Raw genomic sequence first — 22,744 nt, 5'->3', positions numbered from 1 at the left:
TCATACCTGGAATTCCTGGTCGGCATAGCAGCGGGTGGCGCTCCAGCACCCATGGATGTTCATCACCCTGCCTCCCTCTGAGTCACAGACTTCCAAGAGAGGACTGAATAGACTCCACCTGTAACAGGAGACAGCTGTTAGGATGGCTCAGTGAGCTGAGAGCTCCTCACTGTGCTGGGATAGGGTAAACTGACACTCTCCCCATCTCCCCATCACCTTGCGCTCTGGCACACTGAATAGGCCTGAAACTCAAAGCAATGCATTCAAACTTTCACTTTAGTAACTAAACCCAAACGAAGTTTAGCAAGAATTTCACCTAGCAGATTAGATTTAAAATGGCTACAACTGACTATTCTTTATTCAAATCGAGGCAATTTAAAGGTGAGAGCCTAAGATGGCCACGAAATGATCAGTGGCTACCATGTGAGAAGACCATGGGGTCATGTTGGGCTTCTCTTGTTTCGCAATTCATAAAAAAAGCAGCATAAACCTACACCGAGTAGGGTCTATGAAAAGAGAACATATCCAAAGGGAAAACAATATTTAGAACGAATCCATGGTCAGCAGAGCATATAAGAGTCCCTCTGAAGCAAGCCAGGGTTCTTTCTTTAGGTCTGGCTGGAGACAGATTTAGCCACGTATCTTGGCTTATGCAGTCAATACTTAATAGTCACACAAAGTGGCAATGGATTGCCGCCCATCAGCAAATTCTTGTTGAAAGTGTCCTTCATATTGTGGATCAAGGTACACTGCAGTCATTAAGCGTTTGAGTAGTCAGTCCTCAATCAATGGATTTATAAAGATTAATCTCCCAGGAGGGCATTCAGGGGCTGAGGATGTGGCAGGAACTGGAGAGCTCAGTTGAACAGCCAGGTCTTGAGTGCCCTCCAGAATTCTAGAAGAGAGGTAGAGGTTCGGAGATGCAGAGGGAGGTCATTCCAGGATTTTGCCGTGAGGTAGGAGAAGGAATGACCTCCACTGTTGATTCACCGAGGGGTGTGAGCAAGGGAGACGGGCGTGGTTCGCAGGTGTCTGGAGTGCTGGTGAAAGTTCATGCAGTGGTTGATGTAGGCTGGTCCTTGGTTGTGCAGGGCCTTGTAGGTGTGGATCAACATCTTGAATTGGCATCTCTTCTTTATGGGGAGCCAGTGGAGTTCCCTTTTGTGAGAGGTGATGTGGGTTCATTTTGGGGGGTAGACGATGAGTCTGGCCACAGAGTTCGGAATGGTCTGTAGTTTCTTAGTAGGTGGGTGGTGATTCCTATGTAGAGTGGGTTGCCGTAGTACAGGCGGATGGTGACTAGGACCTGGGTGACAATGTGTCTGGTGTTGATGGGGAGTCCATTAGAGTGCATGCCACATGCCACATTTTCTGATTCTAATTTCTTCAAGATCTCTTTCTGCGTCTTTAAACTACAACTCGCACTCAGACTCTTGCCCTGCGGCTTCTGAATTCTATTGAATCAGCGACATTCCTTCAAGTTGATAGTATTACTCAACAAACCTGTGGCAAAGCCACTACTTTGGGAAGTCAATGAGACCTTCAAACACATCTTGGACCAGCAGGAGGTGGGCAGGTGAGGAATCAGAAGTGAGGCAGCAGTGAAAGGTAAAGACAGAACCTGTCTTTATGGAAAGAGAAGGGCTAGAATGGAAGGATCAAATGCATAAATGGTGATGGGAGAAACGCTTGCACATACTCTAAACATTTTTTATCGTTCTGGGTATCATTCCAATCCATCATTTGTTTGGCCACCATGCCACCTCAGATTAGACCCAGCCATATGAAAATGCCCCTTGATCCTGCTCCTGTAGAAACAGTTCAGCCCAAGTTGCCAAACCAGATCCTCTCTGAACCAGAACACATATAACCTACAAGTGGTTTTGGCCTATGACTGGTTTCGGGCTATTTGAAGCTTTTCTTTTGGGTACAGCTTGGTTCCAGCAGCACAGCGAGTTTAGGACCCACTCCTGGGCACACACCTGGCCACTTAGGGTATTACATCATGCAAATAAACAATGATGGGAGGAATGCTTGCAAATAGGCTAATCAGTGACAATCGCGAGGGCTACCATTTCAATCCATATTTTGCGTCCTGATCTAATCTGAAGTGGTCTGCTGGGCATAAAGCCTTTGAGATGGAATGCTGCCCTAAGTGATTGTCAGTGGTTAGACTATTTTCAAGCATTCCTCCAGCACCTTTGTGTGTTAGGAAAGGACCACAGGTTAAGAACAACTGTTCTAGATCAGGTTGTCTCCTTGGCAGAGTGATTTGTTGCTTTTATTTCATCTTGGCTGTTGTATTTTTCCATCGAGCACCCCTCCCTACTGCAAGCTTTCTTTCTAGTTCTCTGTGAACCTTAGCTCCCATGATCTCATGTGCTGTTTGTATCTCCCAAAAACAAGCAGTGACACAGAGGGCCTCATTCCGACCTTGGCGGTCATGGACCGCCAGGGCCGGGGACGGAGAAAGCACCGCCAACAGGCTGGCGGTGCTTCTGGGGCAATTCTGACCACGGCGGTAAAGCCGCGGTCAGAAAAGGGGAACCAGCGGTTTCCCGCCGGTTTTCCCCTGCCCCAGGGAATCCTCCACGGTGGCGCTGCAAGCAGCGCCGCCATGGGGATTCCGACCCCCTTCCCGCCAGCCTCTTCCTGGCGGTTTACACCGCCAGGAAGAGGCTGGCGGGAACGGGTGTCGTGGGGCCCCTGGGGGCTCCTGCAGTGCCCATGCCCACTGGCATGGGCACTGCAGGGGCCCCCTAACAGGGCCCCATTCAGATTTTCAGTGTCTGCAAAGCAGACACTGAAAATCGCGACGGGTGCCACTGCACCCGTCGCACACCAGCAACTCCGCCGGCTCCATTCGGAGCCGGCTTCATCGTTGCTGGGGCTTTCCCGCTAGGCTGGCGGGCGGCCTTTTGGCGGTCGCCCACCCGCCCAGCGGGAAAGTCAGAATGACCGCTGCGGTCATTTGACCGCAGTGCGGTCTTCTGGCGGTCTCCGCCCGGTGGGCGGCGCCCGCCGCCCGCCGGGGTCGGAATGACCCCCAGAGTGTCTTCTTTTAAGTCTTAAGTCACTTGCAGACACCAGGGCCCTTATTACGAGTCTGGCGGTCCTGGGACCGCCAGACTTGAGGTGGCGGTCAGACTGCCGCCAAAGCAACGGTCCGGCCTCCACATTATGAATGTGGCAGAGCCGCCATGGTCTGACCGCCGGAACCACCAGGCAAGCAGCACTGCCATGGGGATTATGACTCCCCTCTCCTACGGCTTTTGCATGGTGGATTCACCACTGTGCAAAGGCTGGCAGAGATGAGGTGCTGGGTGCCCCGTGGGGCCCCTGCACTGCCCATGCACTTGGCATTGGACTTGGCACTTGGACAGCCCCATTGTGCTTTTCACTGCCTGAATTACAGGAAGTGAAAATAGCAATGGGTGCTATCGCACCCGATGCACTGCAACATTGCTGTCAGCTCGATTACGAGCCGGCGTCAATGTTGTGGCCTGTTTCCCACTGGGTCAGTGGAAAACTCATAATAGGGCCTGCGGACGGTGAACTGGAGTGGCAGTTTTCTGTCCTAAATAGTTTGGCAGGCGGCTTCTGCCTGCCCGCCAATCTCAAAATGAGGGCCTGAATCTAGATGTTCTCCAGTTTGTCTTGGTCAAACCTCTGCTGCTGCCTAGATGGACTTAACAGTGGCTGATGTTTTATCGCTGTGAGAAAGTCATTATTTTAGCATGTTCATCCCCATTTTTTCTGACTGATACTGGTGGTAACTGACCCTGACTGTACCCTGGGCTCTGCCAACCAGGGCCAGTGCTCTGAACAAAAGGCATACAGTAAATCGGTACAATTTCAATTGGCAATGGCATACTCCTGCAAGTCCCTAGGGGATAACAGGGCAAGGGGGATTCAAACTTCCTATATATCCCTAGTATACAATGGGCAGGGAAAATGAGAGGACCTGTAGATTTTCTGCCTCGAAGTGTGCACTGGTGTGTTGCCTGCTGTCATTTTTGAAGGCAGTTCTGCCTTGCAGAAAGTCTTTAAAAAGTAAAATGTGTGCAAATTCGTCTTTGGAATTAAAGGTATTTCCAAAGTGATAATCCACCTTATGTTTACACGTGTCACCCCTAAGGTCTCCCCTAGGTGCCCCGGGGGTGGGGAGCCATGCAGCTATAAGCAGGGACATTATAAAAGATGTTTTATATGCCCTGGTGGGGGGAAATCTGGACCTTTCATTTTTCATCATTGTAGATACTTAGGCCCATATTTATACTTTTTTTGCGCCGCGTTTGCATCATTCTTTGACGCAAAAGCGGCGCTAACTTACAAAATACAATTGTGTTTTGTAAGTTAGTGCCGCTTTTGCGCCAAAAATTGAGGCAAACGCGGCGCAAAAAAGGTATAAATATGGGCATTAGCTCCATAGGATAACATGGGAATATTTCACATAAGCATACGTATTGCTAGGAAGGAGCTCAATGTGTCATGAAAGGACTCAATAGATTGGTGATAATAAAATCAACAACTTGCCACTGTTGAATTTATCATAACTAATACAGAAAAGATGTTCTCGGACTTTCTTTTCTGTAAGCCAAAATTCCAGCCTGCTAGTGGCATCTCCTGATTGGCCGGCCTTAACAGGATTAGCTAGGCTGCTTTCATTAAGTGATAAGTGGCTTGCACTGAGCAGAGGTTATTTGATGGGGGAGTGCTGCAGAGGCCAGGCCAGGAGGGGGGCAGGGTAAATCAGACTGGGCTTCAAAGGAAGAAGGGTAGAAATGAATGCCAGCTAGGCCTGCCCTCTCACCCTGTACCCCACAGATAGACAGCAGGTCTAGGAAAGGAATTTGCAGATTGTCTGGAGGAAATGGTTAATGGAAATGAGTCAACCCAGTAGGTTGGTTTAACCAGGTCTTGCTCCTCTGGAGAAAAATCATCCATCTGGGAATTTAAAGTGTAGCGCTTTATGGGACAAGAAAATGCCACACTTTAGAAGAAACTGCCATGCTTTTGGCTTGCACCCTGCCATTCATTGGACAGGGGTGACCCCTGCTTGTCCCCCAAGATGATTGGATAAACGTGGTTGAGCTGCATTGCAACTGAGATCTGCTGCCTGAAATCATGAGAAGAAGAAGGATTGCCCTCCTGTAAACCAGGTCTGCAACCCAAGGACTGCACTCTGAGGTACTGCTCCTGTGGCACACTGGAACAACAGCCCTAAGGACTTTGCCTTGCTCCAAAAAGGACCCAAGAGTAGACTCCTTGAAAGCAGCAGGTTAACAGAGCTTGCCAGAAACAACTATTACAAAAGTCCCCAGCCTGGAGTGCGTCCAGTGGGCTTTTAAAGATTTGGCCAGGTGCATTGTGGGAACTGTAGTCCTAAACTTCCAAGGATCATCTTAGAGCTTCTAGACCCCTGGATTTGTGTTGTGGACACTTTGAACTATCAAGAGGAACTTCAGGAAGAAGTTCCAGAAACTTTGAGCAACTTGTGGAAAAAGCTCCATAAGTAGACAGACCTGACGTCTTGAGTCAAGCCGACTACGTTCCAACCATGACCCAACTTGAATTTCAGGTTCATCCCACTGAAACTCGGAGCTCCAAGCTTCCAGGATTTGACTGGGGCCCCACAGAAAAACAGTCCAATGACATTGCACCAAATTTGGCTTACTGGGGAGGACCGCACAACGTAGAGAGATAAAAGGTCCAGAAAAGTTTCTAAGAACAAACGTAAAATTTTGATTATGGCCTCCTGCTCAATGTTTCAAAGCAGGGCACCATCGTTGTCGACCTCAAACTTTGACTTTGTCCCAGGCAAGCATGACCACATGTCCCTGGTTGGTGCTATTGGTCTCTGAGCAATAGAAAGCACAATTTTTAATTTAATATTTACAATTTCATAACTCTGGTTCCCTGTATTGGATAATTGTCATTTTTGTGTCATTTTCAATATAAACGTATTTCGCATTTTTATAAATTGGTGTGGGATCTTTACTGCGTGTTGTGTCTTACTTATCTACTGTATTGGTGTATTCAAAAGCTTTACATACCTGTCGCCTACGTTAAGCCTGCCTGCTCGTTGCCAAGTTACCACGGGTTGAGTCGGGATAATGTTTTGAGACATTGACTGTACCTATCATTGTCTTGAGGGCATTGTTGCTGGTAGTAGGTTTGTACGTATCTTATCTAATTACCAGCCTCCACCACTAGGAAAGGCCCATCATATTTTGGATGATACCATGGTTGCTATGACTTCTTCTCACGCTTCCTTAATTGTTGTTTCGATTGCATTCTCCCCAGTTGACCAAATATTTGCCGCACACGTACAAGGTTTTCAGTCACACTTTTTGTGATGAAACAATGCATAGGTAGTGCCACAGGGATCTCAATAACAGATTTCATCCATTCCACTCTCCTTGTAGCGTCCCAAAATAGACATTGTTTAGAGATGTTCAGAGACAAAAGTTCTCTTCTCCAAGTATTTCATGTCTAATAATCACAAACAATAGGCATTCTAGAATGTGGCTTTGTCTGGTGACATCAGCTTGGGATTTGAGATATATTGCAAGCTGATGCCATATTGAGCTTGTCTTTTCAGTTAATACTTGAATGAAAAACATTCCACACTGTTCACTTTACTTTTGCTTCCTCCTATCATTATTTCTACGATACATTTTTGCGTTCTCAGTTGATTTGGATTCCCTAAAGTATGGTATTTTTGGATGTGATATGTTTCTGCCACATGTTGAGCTGCAAGGCACCTGGGGTCAGCAAATCTATACATAATGGAGACACTGCAACTGAGGTGGCAGTGTGCCGAAGCAACAGCAAGCAATACTTGAGACAACCCAGACATATTGCAATGTATCTGCCAGCTTCACAAAAAAGCATCCTCAAAATGCACTCAGTGAAAACAAGAGTTGGCATCAGCCACCTTGTGAGGCACACTGGGCAAGTTTGGCATGAAAATTAAGAGCAAGTTTACAAGATGGCTTCATACTGGTGAATACCTAAGACATATTGTACATTGGTTGCTGCCATCAGTGCTCCCTTCGTTAGGTCAAATAGTAAACAATATAATCAACAGGCAGACCTTCCTCTCAGCATTTGTGAGCAGTGTAATCCACTATACAAGCGCCAGATCCAATCAGCTTTGCCAATGCTTGTTTTTTTTTATTATTGATTTCTAATGGGGTTTGTAGATTTGCACTTAATTAATGGATTGTCTACTGTTGTTCCCACTGGATGTATATGTCCAATATATCACAAGTTATCCATGAGAGACCATTTGTTAATTGGTGAATGGGAATCTGCTACGAGAAAAGGTCCATCAAATGGGAATTCTTTAAAGTAGATCTTACACCCACGTATCCTAATCCAATGTCAAAAGAGACTTGAGAGTCTATCAATATAAAGTTATAGCGGAAGGTCTGGTTTTAGAATGTTGCATGATATGTGGTATATTCATAATTGTGCCCAGTCGCCCATCTACTCCATTATGTAGCTCCATGCTCACCTCTGGCGCACAGTGCCAAGGATCTTGCCAGCAGCGGTGAACGCCCTCATCTCCATCAGGCAGCAGGCCATGCAGCAGACATCCATGCGGTATGGCCGACAGAAGCGGAGTACTTCCTGCGCGTTCTGGTCATGGAGTCGCAGACAGCTAGAGCGAGCGGGTCCGCACAGGTGGAGGCACAGGCAGTCAGTTTCTAGAAGAAGAAGACAGAGATGTGCTTGGTATGCCAGGAGAACAGTAAGCCACAGACAGTTGAGATTGCTCAATGGGTTCATTGACTGAGGCTTTCATCAATTTGAGGCCAATAAGATAAGTGCATTTGAATTAGGCACTTGAAACACCTTTATATTCAATACAATGTGAAGTGGCATGGGGTAATAAAAAAGTGATTTATTAAAATCAATATATTGTGCTAACTGTCTAATAACTACCCAGCTCGGCACAAGTTCACAGTAAGGTTTATATATAAAATATACTTCCCTTCAATCTTATACATAATTCAATGTCTTAATTTCTTCATAGTCTTGTCTTAATTTATAGGTGAGCTATCACCTACAACCTTATTTTTTTACCATATGTATTGACATTGAACTTTCAGTCTTCTATTAAACTTACATTCCAGCCACTCCCCTCATTTTGCTTTCTCATCTCAGAATGTATTCTGACTCATTGGGTGAAGACTACTACTGCTAAAAAGAGCTAATCATTTAATATTCTATGACATCATAGAACAACTGTCGATATCATGTCATTTTGGAATTCAGTGTCTCATATATAACTATGTTACATTGCCCCATTATTTCAACTTTTGGGTTGAGGCTTTGAATTATGAAAAGTAGCTTCCCCAGTCCAACTGACTGGTCTCAGACCATTATGGGGCTTTGGAGTTTTTCCCAAGTAACCAGAATTCCTACACATAAAAACAGCATTTTCCAGACAAAACAGTAAAAGACCGTCTTCTTAAAATTTGTTTGTAGTTAAATGTATTCAATTCATTCTTCTACTGTCACTTTTGGTCTCCATTCAATATTGTATAATATTGTCATCTCAAAATAGAGAAATACACAATTTTTTAAATTCCAAACATAGGGCTAGAATGTTTCAGTTTGCAATCAATGTATTTTCAAGGCTTCAAGTTGAATACACAATTAAATATATAAACTGCCGATTACTATACTCAAAATATAAATAGTGTAACATTCTGCATACACCCTCTGTTCGATAAGATGCCAAAATAGACAGTAATCCTACCTGCACCAAGGTTCGTTCATCTATTGCCATTTTAAAAGTAGCTTTTGTTCTCCCTTGTTAAACTTAGTTGACCTACTGAACACATAATACCATAACTTACTGGTACTGGTACAACCATCCATTTTTACAAGAAAAGATTCCCAATTTTAGTATTTACTCAATTGTTTCCTTATTTGAGGCATAGATCCCTCACAGCTAACTGCAAAAACCTAGAAATATGACAACATAATTTGCGAATGTTGTTTTTGAATTTCCAAATGATATTATCTCTCAATTGTGTCTGGATGCTCAAATACTATTTAATGTGGTTATCTGACCTCTCATTGGCTAGATCAGATATTTTGCATGACAGATAGTTGAACACAGATATTATTATTTAACAAAAGGAGACCTTCTGCCACAACTAAATGTCTAATATTAGTCCACTTTAGCACTGGCAGCAACCACCAGTAATTTACAGCATCATGCCGGGGATGTAGGAAAATTGTAAAAGTAATTCCACAGACTAATTCTAATAAACGCACTATGACCTCATTACCTGTTGCCAAGATTGGTACCACTGGGTTTAATATGTCACTTGTCCATACACAATGTAATATGTTTTGTAAAACAAAAGAAAAAGGGAGCAAATGTCCCTGGTCAGTTAATCCTCAATTATATCTTAAATTTTTTTAATATTTGCATTGTGATATAAAGAACCCAAAAAAACATCCTCAGAGTCACTCAATAAAAGTCTAATTTAAAACCCTATTTTCAAACCGCTTCTCCATAGGAGAGTTTATTACCCCGATCTGTGCAGTGGTATTCCATTTATTGAGATCGGAACATTAACATTCAATTTAAAGAGCAAGTTGCCTTGTTTCACGAGAGAGAAGGAAAACAGATGGGAAGATGAAAAAACGGGTTACCTTCGAGGACCACAAACAGTTTTTTACCCTTCCGAGTGCATATTGCATACGACCGTCCGACAGAACAGGAAAGCCCTGAAAAAGAGAAAACACAATGAGCCTCCATTATTGCGTTAACGCACATTCTTATTCCCTTCTCTCAAAATGCACCAACCTGTTCACTGGGTTCATAAACATTGCTTCACATGAAAAATGACTATATTGATCAATTCTTGCCAAAATTGGTGCCCTCCAGCATACCTATTTTGGGGTACACCGCTCATTGCTTTACCACATGTATTACTTTTGTATCTAAAAGCAAAAGCATTTTTTACAATTTTTCAATTGACAAAATGTATTCAATCTAATTTTCACAGCATTACAGCTAACCTTATTCTAGATTAAGTCATTGACATTTGTGGCAAAAATGCATACTTGTCACATAACAAAATGGCCCATTCCTAGTACCCTGGCCCAGCACCACCAATCATTCAGAAGCTGTGCCACATTGCGATTTGTCAGATGCCTGGTGTGAGATTGTGCAAGTTAGCGTACAAGGGACTACAGTGAAATGAAATGGTGGGGATCAAAGAAGAATGGGGTCTGTTGCATCTCCCAAAATGTTCCTGAGGCAAGGCTCTTTGAGATTTCATGATTGTGTTGAAATGGTGGCTGAGGTTCATTAGGTATTAGATATAGCCATGTCCTAAAGCCAGGAGCAGCAAATCATTTTACAAATAACATTTTCATAGTTGCAGGAACATCTCTATCATGAGGGCTGGTGCACTAGAACCAGAAATAAATATAGGGGCATCTAGAACTTTGGGATTCTGTTCAGACCAGATTACCACCATTTGATGGGATTGGAACATGTAATGTGATAGCAATCTGTACAGCTTAATGTTCTGTCTTTACCATAAGTGGCATAAGAAATGCACAAATTTGCCATTAATCATACAATTTATTCTTGGTCAAGTCCTCAAACCTGTATTACAACCCATGTCCCATGTAAGGCCACTACACCACTATTCTCCCATAGTGAAAGGAGATGTGAAATCAAGCAGGTGAGAACCTGCTCATCAAACCAAGAGAGGTGTGTGCAGGATGTCCACATAGAAGTTTGAATTGGCTAAAAACCGTGCATTGTTTGGTACTTCTCCAAATACTAACATTTGGCGTTAGAGTAGGATGTCACGCTTCCTGTGCAACCATCATTTTTTAAAAGCTTTTTTTAATTCTCATAACTAATATATTAGTTTCTGGTGGTAAGAGGAGGAAAACATATATATGGCAGTAACCATGTCTGACATCACCTTCATTTAGGTCAACATAAAGTTTTCTTTACGGTCTGAAGCATTTCCCCATGAAATCCAACCATGAATTGATTTCAATAAGAGATGTGGCTACCACAGGAGGGTGTTGCCCTCCTCAAAGGAACCGCTTCTGGATATTTAGCTCCATTGTTGTCATCAAGTGGAAGAAATCTCTCCAGCCCACCCCACTTCCTCCCCCCCACCTACCACACGCAAACACACAGATGGCTCTGGGATTTCCTTTTTCGCTACCCTGGTTCCAGGATGTCTGGTGTGACAAAAGTCTGGTGTGAAGTTCTTTTGAGTGCAAGAGGTAGCCCCTGTTGAAGTGGAGGTGTCGTAGGTGACCGCTCCACCCTCACCCTGTTGTGAGGATGGCCCATCCTACCAACACCCTGTATCTCTTTGTGTCACTGTCTAGGAGGAATACACAAAGGTCAACTGCCAACTACACCAAGTCATGTGACTCAGGACACAGGCTGCAGGCACCAAATGACGAGGGCAAGGAAATGCCAATTTTCTAAAAGTGGCATTTACAAAATAGTGACTTTAATTCTGACTTCACCATTAAAGAGGGTTATACATCACAATGCATTTGAGTGTAAACATCACAATCCTACTTCCTACCAATCATAGGTTATCAGGTTAAAGGCTATAAATGTAATAAGGTAACTCAGTGTTATCTAATTGGAGAGATAGGCCTTATAGAAGTGAAAAATGGATTTAAAAGTTTCTCACTATGACCAGGACATATGACCTGGACATATAAAACTTAAATGTACATATCCAGCTTTTTAAATACACTGAATGAGTGCAAATCACTTGATATAAACTGAATTGATAAAAACGTGATGCGTGCCAGTCTAACATATGCAATATTTAATATCTGACACAAAGTGCTCATCCTCCAGTGACCACAAAGAGTGAAGAAAAAACAAAAACATAGAAGAGTGTGTAACACAAAGAGCAAGGAGATTATGGACAAGAGATTAGACTCCCTTTGTACACTAAGGATCTCATTATGAACCCTGGCAGTTCAGACGGCCATGCCGGTGGCAGCGGCAAAGATCTGGCATATAATGTTCAAACGGAGGGCCACCTGTGGCGGCCCTCTTCCACCGCCAGGCTACCGCCAACGGGCAGCATGACGGTGGAGGAAATAATTTTCTGACAGGGCAGCGCTGCCCTTTGGATAATGATCCCTTTTCCTCCAGCCTTTCCCTGACGGGTTCCCCCACCAGGGAAAGGCTGGCAGAAGGGGTGCTCTGTGGCCCCCCTGGGGGCCCCTGCACTGCCAATGCACTTGGCATGGGAAGTGCAGGGGCCCCCGTGCAGTGCCCCCTTGCGCAGGCAAATCGGGCAGTGATCTGCGCGATGGGTGCTGCTGCACCCGCCACACACCAACATTGGCAGCGGCTCCATTTAGAGCTGCTGTCAATGTTACTGCCCTTTTCCCTGCTGGGCCGGCGGGCGGGAACACTGTTTCCGCCCGCCGTCCCAGCAAGGAAAACATTATACGGCCGGAGGGGGGGGGGGTCATTGCGCTGGCGGTCTTCTGTTGACCACCAGCGCTGATCTCTGCGGCTTTTTACCGCCGAGATCATAATGAGGGCCTAAATCTGTATCAAAAACATATATGGAGTAATAGAATACAAAACAAGTCCAGTTGCCACAACATTGAAGGTGTTTCCATCTGTCATTAGTTTAGGGTATTCATCAGAAGTGTAATCATTCAAGCCAAAGCAATAGTCTGTGAATTTAAATATAAATAAGAAGATTGTAAAAAGGTCTTATGTAAAGTAGAAGAACCTTGCCAATAGGTTAGGAATTAATAAAGTACTTACAGGGTTCCGAGGTCAGGAAGATCAAACGTGCCAATGTAAATGAGAATAATGAGAGAAAATGCAAGAGCTTGTTAGCTGGAAAGTGGAAGCAGAACAGGACACCTAAGTGAATTGCAAGAACTTTTCACTCTTAGAGAAGTAGTCAAACAATTGGTCAATCCATGCCTAGAGGCTATGTATAAAGAAAACAAAAGGGCAAATATGAATTGTGTAATGATTAATAGCTGCCTTTGAAAAATGATAGCCATAAATTATGCAATAGTCACTGTGATCCAAAACAGCAGACCAACACCAGTTTGATGGCACAAAGCCTGAAGGATGAAAGAAAATTCTCTAAAATAAATAGCCAACAACTTGTAACCATGACCAGGTATAAATGTGGAAATCACAGGTAAAATACCATGACCATCGCTTACTGACCAATCAGGCAGCAGGACAAAACCAATGGCAAAGAGGCCAAAGGAATCAAGCAATCCCCTAATATGAATGGCTAGCAAGTAGTAAAAGTGGCCAGCGTCAAAATGGCGGCCCTGTCACTAAAGTGTTGTTGTCATACCACGAGAATAGAGCATCAACTTACATCAGTGTATGGACCAACAAAGGCAGGAGAGCAAGAGGTGGGGAGTGAAGGGAGAAAACGAATACTCTTGAAAGAATCCAACAAGCGAAGAAGAGTTGTTATTGGCGACAAGATAGATTTGAATATCAGATTGTACCATGGCAGCTGATTTGAAAGCATACACATACATTATAAAAACAGGGTACTCTAACTTTTTCACCACAAACTAAATGATAGATCAGACAACGTGGTCAATAAACAGCATGAACACTTTAAAAACTATAGTGTCAGGTGAATATCCACTTGTAACCAATTTATCTTATATTGCTGATGTCATTAAAGGCAAAGGAGGTGAGTACTACCCCACCTCTGTTATCTTGAACCCATCCTATTACATGTAGAGACATGGGGGGTCATTCCGACCCCCGCCGGCGGCGGTAACCGCACGCCTGGCGGGAGCCGCCGAATGACCGCACCGCAGTCAAATGACCGTGGCGGTCATTCTGAGTTTCCCGCTGGGCTGGCGGGCGACCGCCAGAAGGCCGCCCGCCCGCCCAGCGGGAAACCCCCTTCCACGAGGATGCCGGCTCCGAATGGAGCCGACGGAGTGGAAGGGGTGCGACGGGTGCAGTTGCACCTGTCGTGATTTTCAGTGTCTGCCATGCAGACACTGAAAATCTATGTGGGGCCCTGTTAGGGGGCCCCACGACACCCGTTCCCGCCAGCCAGGTTCTAGCGGTGAAAACCGCCAGAACCAGGCTGGCGGGAAGGGGGTCGGAATCCCCATGGCGGCGCTGCTTGCAGCGCCGCCGTGGAGGATTCCCTGGGGCAGCGGGAAACCGGCGGGACACCGCCGGTTTCCCGTTTCTGACCGCGGCTGTACCGCCGCGTTCAGAATGCCCATGGAAGCACCGCCAGCCTGTTGGCAGTGCTTCCGCGGTCGTTGGCCCTGGCTGTCCATGACCGCCAGGGTCAGAATGACCCCCATAATATTTTTAATATTTTAGAACTCATTTCGACTGGCCAAGCAATAGGTGTGGGACTTTAAACATGTTCTTTTTTTAAGGTGAAGTGTGGTGTAGATTGAAGGCATATCTTGGAAGGATTGTGATCAAAGGAAATAAAAGATGTCATTTGGCTGCTCCTATTTTTGCTGCTGTTTATTTTGTTTTATTTCTTCCATGGACTATAAGCTCTAGAACATCAAGAAAAGAGGAGTTTAAAGGTGACCTGCTTCCAATTACAGTGGATGGTGTCCTTTTTTTGTGTCTGTTACTTCCTGTCAAGAAGAGCACGTTCTGGATATTGTGGTGTACTTTAAATGTGTTTGTGTAAACAAAAGGCAGGAAGAGAGACTGCATCATATTTGTCTCCTGTGTCTTTAATAAAATCAGGAGTCTCCTTCAACAACTGTCTAGGAAAACCTGCCACTGTTCCTTTTGCAAACCACCTACTTGACCTGCTGGATTTTAAAGAATGGTCCTTACTCATCAATTGTTGCATAAACCCACTTAGTTTGACCTAATCACTGGATAACCCATTTTAAGTTACACTTAACAATAATGTTGTTGAACCTTACTGTTTGTTACATTTTGTGAATTCGATTCTTGACTCGTCACCACGTGCCACCGTTGCCTGACAATGGTGAACAGTCTTTGAGACTAATGGGCGATTGGGCAATCTGTGTGGCAACCACTGCTGCTGCCCTCAGGCGCACAAGGGCCAGGTACTACTGCAAGTTCATTCAGGCTTGGAGTTTCAGCAACTAAGGAAAGTAATTGTATTACTCTGCATGTTATTAAACACACCATTCCCCTTTTTTTAGATTACACATGTGTACAATGACTTTAAACTCCATAAAACAGTTTACACACAAAAAAGGGTTGCTTACTTCACTTTTTCCTCACGGTGTATAACATTTTTAAAGTCAGAAATAATAGCAGAGGTGTGTAAAACTGGTTCTCCAAAATGTCTTTTTTGTTAGTGAAACACTTGTGCTACAAGAAGGTTGATGGAAAGGAGTCTGGTGGTGTAAAATATCTGTAGATTAGATTAGCAGTGGGAGGGACTGAAAGGCATTTTTCCATTACTGCTCTATGGATGAGACTATGGCCCTCATTACAACTCTGGCGGTCAAAGACCGCCAGGGCTGTTTCGGCGATTGCACCGCCAACAGGCTGGCAGTGCAATCCTGGGTATTACGACCGTGGCGGAAGCACCGCGGTTGCCCCCCGGGACCGGTGGTTTTCCACCACAGTGGTCCCGGCGGATTTAATCCTCCAGGGCAGCGCTGCTTGCAGCGCTGCCCAGGGGATTTCGAGTCCCCCTCCCGCTAGCCTTTTCATGGCGGTAGGAACTGCCATGAAAAGGCTGGCGGAAAGGGGTGTCGCGGGCCCCTGGGGGCCCCTGCGCTGCCCATGCCTTTGGCATGGGCAGTGCGGTGGCCCCCTGGCACATCCCCATGGAGCTTTTCACTGTCTGCATAGCAGACAGTGAAAAGCGCGACTGGTGAAACTGCACCTGTCGCACCGCCGCAACACCGCCGGCTCCATTTGGAGCTGGCTCCCGTGTTGCGGCCGACATCCGCGCTGGGCCGGCCCGCCGGCCCAGCGGGGATGTTGTAATGGCCACCGCGGAAGTGCGCTGCATTGGCGGCCGCGCAGCGGTTACAAATTGGCAGGCGGCGTTGTAATGAGGGCCTATATGCCGAATGAGCTGGGACAACCACCTCATGCTCCATAAAAGTATGCAAGTAGTAAGGAATGGACTCATTGAACACTTCCAAGCATCTGGAGTACATTCGCCGAATATGTGTAAGAGATGGATCTTATAAGGTTCTGCATATCAGCGTCTGGGGGTTCTAATTTTCCAAATACATGTACTTTTTTAATGTTTGATGGGTTTCTGGCCAGCGACCTGCATATATGATTGTGTGTTGTTGGAATTAACACCATAACGTGGACAGTGCACAATACATCGAATTATCAAGATTTAATCTATTCTTAGTGTTCATTGAAGGTTTCACTGAGCTTTTAAACTATTAAGTGTTACTCTGGGAGTTGGCTTTGGGTTAGAACTGAGCAGTTGAAAAGCATCAAATGGCAGTCAAACAACACTGTCCAGGCGGCGGCTACTGTGGGTTACAAAAAGAAAAGCCCTTTAGTGCTGTCCACTCAGCTGGAAATACTGGGTGTTAGAAATGGGGTTTTTGGTTGGCAGATAGGTTGCCCTCTGTCCAAGCAAGAACCCTCACTCTAGTCAGGGTAAGTCACACACAATCCAAAATCAGCCTGTGCTCACCCTCCGGTAGCTTGGCACGAGCAGTCAGGCTTAACTTAGAAGGCAATGTGTAAAGCATTTGTGCAATAAATCATACAACACCATAGTATAACACCACAAAAATACACCACACAGTGTTTAGAAAAAAATATAGAATATTTATCTGGATAATTGTAGGTCAAAACGATCAAAGTTGCAATACGAATTTGTAAAGATATCACTGAAAAGTGATATTAAGAGTCTTTAAGGCTTTAAAAAGCAATAAAGTGTCTTTCAAGCACAGCGTACCTGGTTTCTGGTGGGAAATCTCCTCAGAGGGCCACAGGAGAAGAGATGCGTGGAAAAAGGGGTGTGTGCGTCGTTTTCCGCTCAGCACACACAGACTTGCGTCGTTCTTTTCCACGCGGGGAAGTCGGGCGTCGTTTTCCGGCGCGCAGACAGTCTCTTTTTGTGGATCGCGAGGATTACCAGATGTCCCGGGTCTGTGCGTGGATTCTCCTGCTTATTTTCCGGCTGCGCGTCGTTCTGCGGGGCTGCGCGTCGAAGTTTCGATCTCACGGTAGGCGTCGCGTCGATTTCTCCTTGGAAGTCGGGCGGCGTTGTCCTTGCGAGGCCGTGCGTCGAAATTTTGGTCTCACGGCAGGCGTCGCGTCGATTTCTCCTTGGAAGTCGGGCGGCGTTGTCCTTGCGAGGCCGTGCGTCAAAGTTTCGCACTCACGGTAGGCGTCGCGTCGATTTCTCCTTGGAAGTCGGGCGGCTTTGTCCTTGCGAGGTTGTGTGTCGAAGTCTCGATCGTCCCGAGGGCGTCGCGTTGATCAGCGTCGGAGTGCGGCGTTTTTCTCGCCGCGAAACAAGCTGTGCGTCGAAATTTTCGGCGCACGGAGCGTCCACGTGAAAGGAAGAAGTCTTTTTGGTCCTGAGACTTCAAGGAACAGGAGGCAAGCTCTATCCAAGCCCTTGGAGAGCACTTTCACAGCCAGACAAGAGTTCAGCAAGGCAGCAGGGCAACAGCAAGACAGCAGTCCTTTGGAGAAAGCAGACAGGTGAGTCCTTTGAGCAGCCAGGCAGTTCTTCTTGGCAGGATGTAGTTTCTGGTTCAGGTTTCTTCTCCAGCAAGTGTCTGATGAGGTAGGGCAGAGGCCCTGTTTTATACTAAGTTGTGCCTTTGAAGTGGGGGTGACTTCAAAGAGTGTCTAAGAAATGCACCAAGCCCCCTTTCAGTTCAATCCTGTCTGCCAGAGTCCCAGTAGGGGGTGTGGCAGTCCTTTGTGTGAGGGCAGGCCCTCCACCCTCCCAGCCCAGGAAGACCCATTCAAAATGCAGATGTATGCAAGTGAGGCTGAGTACCCTGTGTTTGGGGTGTGTCTGAGTGAATGCACAAGGAGCTGTCAACTAAACCTAGCCAGACGTGGATTGAAGGGCACAACAAGTTTTTAGTGCAAAGAAATGCTCACTTTCTAAAAGTGGCATTTCTAGAATAGTAATATTAAATCCGACTTCACCAGTCAGCAGGATTTTATATTACCATTCTGGCCATACTAAATATGACCGTCCTGCTCCTTTCAGATCAGCAGCTGCCACTTCAACAGTGTATGAGGGCAGCCCCAATGTTAGCCTATGAAGGGAGCAGGCCTCACAGTAGTGTAAAAACGAATTTAGGAGTTTTACACTACCAGGACATATAACTACACAGGTACATGTCCTGCCTTTTACCTACACAGCACCCTGCTCTAGGGGTTACCTAGGGCACACATTAGGGATGACTTATATGTAGAAAAAGGGGAGTTCTAGGCTTGGCAAGTACTTTTAAATGCCAAGTCGAAGTGGCAGTGAAACTGCACACACAGGCCTTGCAATGGCAGGCCTGAGACAAGGTTAAGGGGCTACTGAGGTGGGTGGCACAACCAGTGCTGCCGGCCCACTAGTAGCATTTAATCTACATGCCCTAGGCACATGTAGTGCACTCGACTAGGGACTTACAGGTAAATTAAATAGTCAATCATGGATAAACCAATCAATAGTACAATTTACACAGAGAGCATATGCACTTTAGCACTGGTTAGCAGTGGTAAAGTGCTCAGAGGTCACAAGCCAACAACAACAGGTCAGAAAAAATAGGAGGAAGGAGGCAAAAAGTTTGGGGATGTCCCTGCCAAAAAGCCAGGTCCAACATGACCCCCTACCAGCCTAAAGCCAGGGGAGAACAATCACTATCCTGATGTACTTCCCTGTTTGAGGCGACAGAACAAGGACCCAGGCCCACAACAGCAGGGGCATGCTCCAGTTCTTCGCCTTCCTGACTCCAATTGGATCCCTCTGTCCATACTCTCAGGGCCCACTAAGCCCATCCATGGGGAACCTTTCTCCTTTCCTGCGGATCCCATCTGTGCAGCACCTAACCTTACATTGCTCACAGATGTATCCCAGGAGCAGGATAGTACCACCAGGACCAACACAGTGGTGTTGCCCATTCTATCCCCGGGGTGTGACACTTGTCCCCTCCCCAGGGATAACTCTGTCCACCCGGACAGCAAGCCACTGTGGTTACTGACAGTTGTCAGGGATGAGAGCCAGGCCCCAGGCCTCTCAAAGCTCTCCCACCACTGTGGCTGTGGAGAGTGGGGGGCGGTAGCCCCAGGTGCTGGGCACCCTTTAACCACTCTCCCTTCCACCAGGTCAGGGATAACAGCCTGAACCTCGTCCTCCCCTCTGGGGCTCTGTACCCTCCCTCCTGGAGCGGTACCCCCAGAGTCCAACATGGTCAGGGTGCTTACAGAAGTCACCCCGTACCATTCCTCCACCAGTGCAGGGCTGTTAACCTGCAACTGGCCCTCCAACCTGGGGCCTGTACCTTCAGGTTGGACTAGGACCCGGGGTGAGGCTTCCCTCCCCCTGCCCTCCCTTCTGGGGTCCAGCACCCTCCAACTAGGAGTGGCCTCCTCAGAAGACAACATGGTAGGGGCACTGTTACCAGTAGCCCCTCCCTCCAGGTCCGGGGGGACACCCTGAACCTGGTCTTCCAGCCCAGGGTCTGTACCCTCAGACTGGATCACTGCCTGGCAAACCAGGACTTCCTGGGGGGCACACCTACCCCCCACCAGGTCAGAGTTTAACCTCTGCACCTGCCCATTCAACTCAGAGTCACCACCCTGAAGTTGAACAATTGCCTGGCACGCCAGGACTTCCTGGAGGGCACACTGATCCTCCACCAGGTCAGAGTTTAACCTCTGCCCCTGACCATTCAACTCAGAGTCACCACCCTGAAGTTGAACAATTGCCTGGCACGCCAGGACTTCCTGGAGGGCACACTGACCCTCCACCAGGTCAGAGTTAAACCTCTGAACTTGGCCATTCAACTCAGAGTCATCACCCTGAAGTTGAACAATCGCCTGGCACACCAGGACTTCCTGGAGGGCACACTGACCCTCTACCAGGTCAGAGTTTAACCTCTGAACTGGGCCATTCAACTCAGAGTCACCACCCTGAAGTTGAACCATTGCCTGGCGCACCAGGACTTTCTGGGAGGCACACCTACCTCCCACCAGGTCAGAGTTTAACCTCTGAGCCTGGTTCCCCAACCCAGGGTCACCACCCTGAGGTTGGGCAATTGCCTGGCACGCCAGGACTTTCTGGGGGGCACACCTACCCCCCACCAGGTCAGAGTTTAACCTCTGAACCTGGTCATCCAACCCAGAGTCAACACCCTGATGTTGGACAGTTGCCTGGCACAGCAGGGCTTCTTGGGAGGCACACCTACCTCCCACCAGGTCAGAGTTTAACCTCTGAACCTGGGTATCCAACCCAGAGTCACCACCCTGAGGTTGAACAATTGCCTGGCACGCCAGGACTTTCTGGGGGGCACACCTACCCCCCACCAAGTCAGAGTTTAACCTCTGAACCCGGTTATCCAACCCAGAGTCAGCACTCTGAGGTTGAACAATTGCCTGGCACGCCAGGACTTCCTGGAGGGCACACTGACCCTCCACCAGGTCAGAGTTTAACCTCTGAACTGGGCCATTCAACTCGGAGTCACCACCCTGAAGTTGAACAATCGCCTGGCACGCCAGGACTTCCTGGAGGGCACACTGACCCTCCACCAGGTCAGAGTTTAACCTCTGAACCTGGTTCTCCAACCTAGGGTCACCATCCTGAGGTTGAACCATTGCCTGGCAGGCCAGGACTTTCAGGGAGGCACACCTACCTCCCACCAGGTCAGAGTTTAACCTCTGAGCCTGGTTCTCCAACCCAGGGTCACCACCCTGAGGTTGAACCATTGCCTGGTATACCAGGACTTTCTGGGGGGCACACCTACCCCCCACCAGGTCAGAGTTTGACCTCTGAACCTGGTCATCCAACCCAGAGTCGACACCCTGAGGTTGGACAACTGCCTGGCACGCCAGGACTTTCTGGGGGGCACACCTACCCCCCACCAGGTCAGAGTTTAACCTCTGAACCTGACCATCCAACCCAGAGTCAACACCCTGAGGTTGGACAATTGCCTGGCACAGCAGGACTTCTTGGGAGGCACACCTACCTCCCACCCGGTTAGAGTTTGACCTCTTCACCTGGTAAGCCAACCCAGAGTCACCACCCTGAGGTTGAACCATTGCCTGGCATTCCAGGACTTTCTGGGGGGCACACCTACCCCCCACCAGGTCAAAGTTTAACCTCTGAACCTGGTTATCCAACCCAGAGTCACCACCCTGAGGTTGAATCTTTGCCTGGCATGCCAGGACTTCCTGGGGGGCACTCTCACCCCCCACAAGGGACACACCGTCCCCAAGGGCCACACAAGAGTCGGGTTGGCGCAGGTCTCCCGACCTCTGCCCATCCGGCAGAGTCTGGGTTTCCCCCAAACCAGAAACGGTCTCACCTGGGTCCTTCCTGGGGGGCTCTGCTCTCAGAGCTGACCCCTGACTTTCAAGATCCTCCACTGGGGTCTGCCACCCCCTCTCAACCCTATGTCTGGACTTCTGCACCCCCTCACTAGGAGTGGTACTGCCAGACACCAGAACTGTTGGGATGCTGTCTACAGTCATCCCCCCAAGTTCTTCTGACACTGCGGGGCTTCCCTCAAAAGGTGGCCCTACGGTACAGGTTAGGCTCTGAGACCTACCTGGGACACTACAATCCTCTCCCACCTCACTTGGTCGGGAACCACCTAGACCACTCCCTTCAGGAGCACCCCCAAATGCCTCTTCAGACTCTCTGGTACTCACCCAAAAGTCTGCCTCCACTGTAAGTTCCCTGGGGTCAGAGAACTCACACTCCACCTGGTGTTGGCGTAGCTCTGGAAAATAAGGACCAGACATATGCTCTCCAGCAATTACATCACTCTGCCCTTCACATGTATTAACCACAGTACCCTTCACCCAACCACCCAGTAACTCAGCCTTGGAAAAGCACTCTATGTCACCCTCTTGAGACTGGTGAGACAGTATCTGCCTGTCCCTGACACTCAACCCATACTCTTCTGGGATGTCTCTACACTCTATATCCAGGACGTCCACCAGGGGGGAACCCTTTTCTCTGTCACTCTCTGCTAGAGTCAGTAAAGTGTCCCTCCCCCCAGTAGGAATATGACTCCCTGTGCCAGTTCCCCAATCCTTCTCAGGGACCCTGTACATAACAGGAACTACCTCATACTCTTGAACCACCTGGGGTGTGTCAACTCCCTTCTTCAAGTTGGGCACCACATCTCTGGGCTTGTGCCCTTCTTCAGCAGTACTAGATGCAAGATTTTTGCTGCCACCATCTGAACTGGACTCAGCCCTTCCGGCCTCCAGTTTCAGCTCTTTACAGCTCAGCTCTTGAGCTGCAATCTTTTCTTCTTCCAGGGCTAAGAGACTTGCTGCCTCAGCCCTTTCAAGAAACTCATCTAGCTCTTCCATCCACCGTGCTTGAGCTATGAGCCATTCATCTCTCACTGGGTCTCTTTCCTCGTCTGAGTAGTCTTCCTCCTCATGTGAGCAGTCTTCCTCCTCATGTGAGTAGTCCTCCTCCTCATCTGAGGGGTACTTAGTCATTTGGTTTCTTGCTGCCTCTCTCTCTGCCCATCTTTCTTCCCCCCAGACTATGTAGGCATGTAG

General features: G+C 47.4%; 1 protein-coding gene across 1 annotated transcript in view; it reads right to left on the bottom strand.

Moving 5' to 3' along the window:
* The window catches only part of LOC138265286 (phospholipid scramblase family member 5-like), a 41,047-nt gene that overhangs the window by 9,164 nt on the left and 9,139 nt on the right, over positions 1–22,744 (bottom strand). Inside the window, exons 2-4 of the mRNA XM_069212885.1 lie at positions 9,682–9,756; positions 7,523–7,715; positions 7–118 (exon numbers count right to left, since the gene is read on the bottom strand). Coding sequence (XP_069068986.1) covers positions 7–118; positions 7,523–7,715; positions 9,682–9,756 — 380 coding nt within the window. The remainder of the gene's footprint in view (positions 1–6; positions 119–7,522; positions 7,716–9,681; positions 9,757–22,744) is intronic.

The sequence above is a fragment of the Pleurodeles waltl genome, chromosome 11 (assembly GCF_031143425.1).
Source record: "Pleurodeles waltl isolate 20211129_DDA chromosome 11, aPleWal1.hap1.20221129, whole genome shotgun sequence".
Taxonomy (NCBI): domain Eukaryota; kingdom Metazoa; phylum Chordata; class Amphibia; order Caudata; family Salamandridae; genus Pleurodeles; species Pleurodeles waltl.
This window is presented reverse-complemented; position numbering and strand designations above follow the sequence as displayed.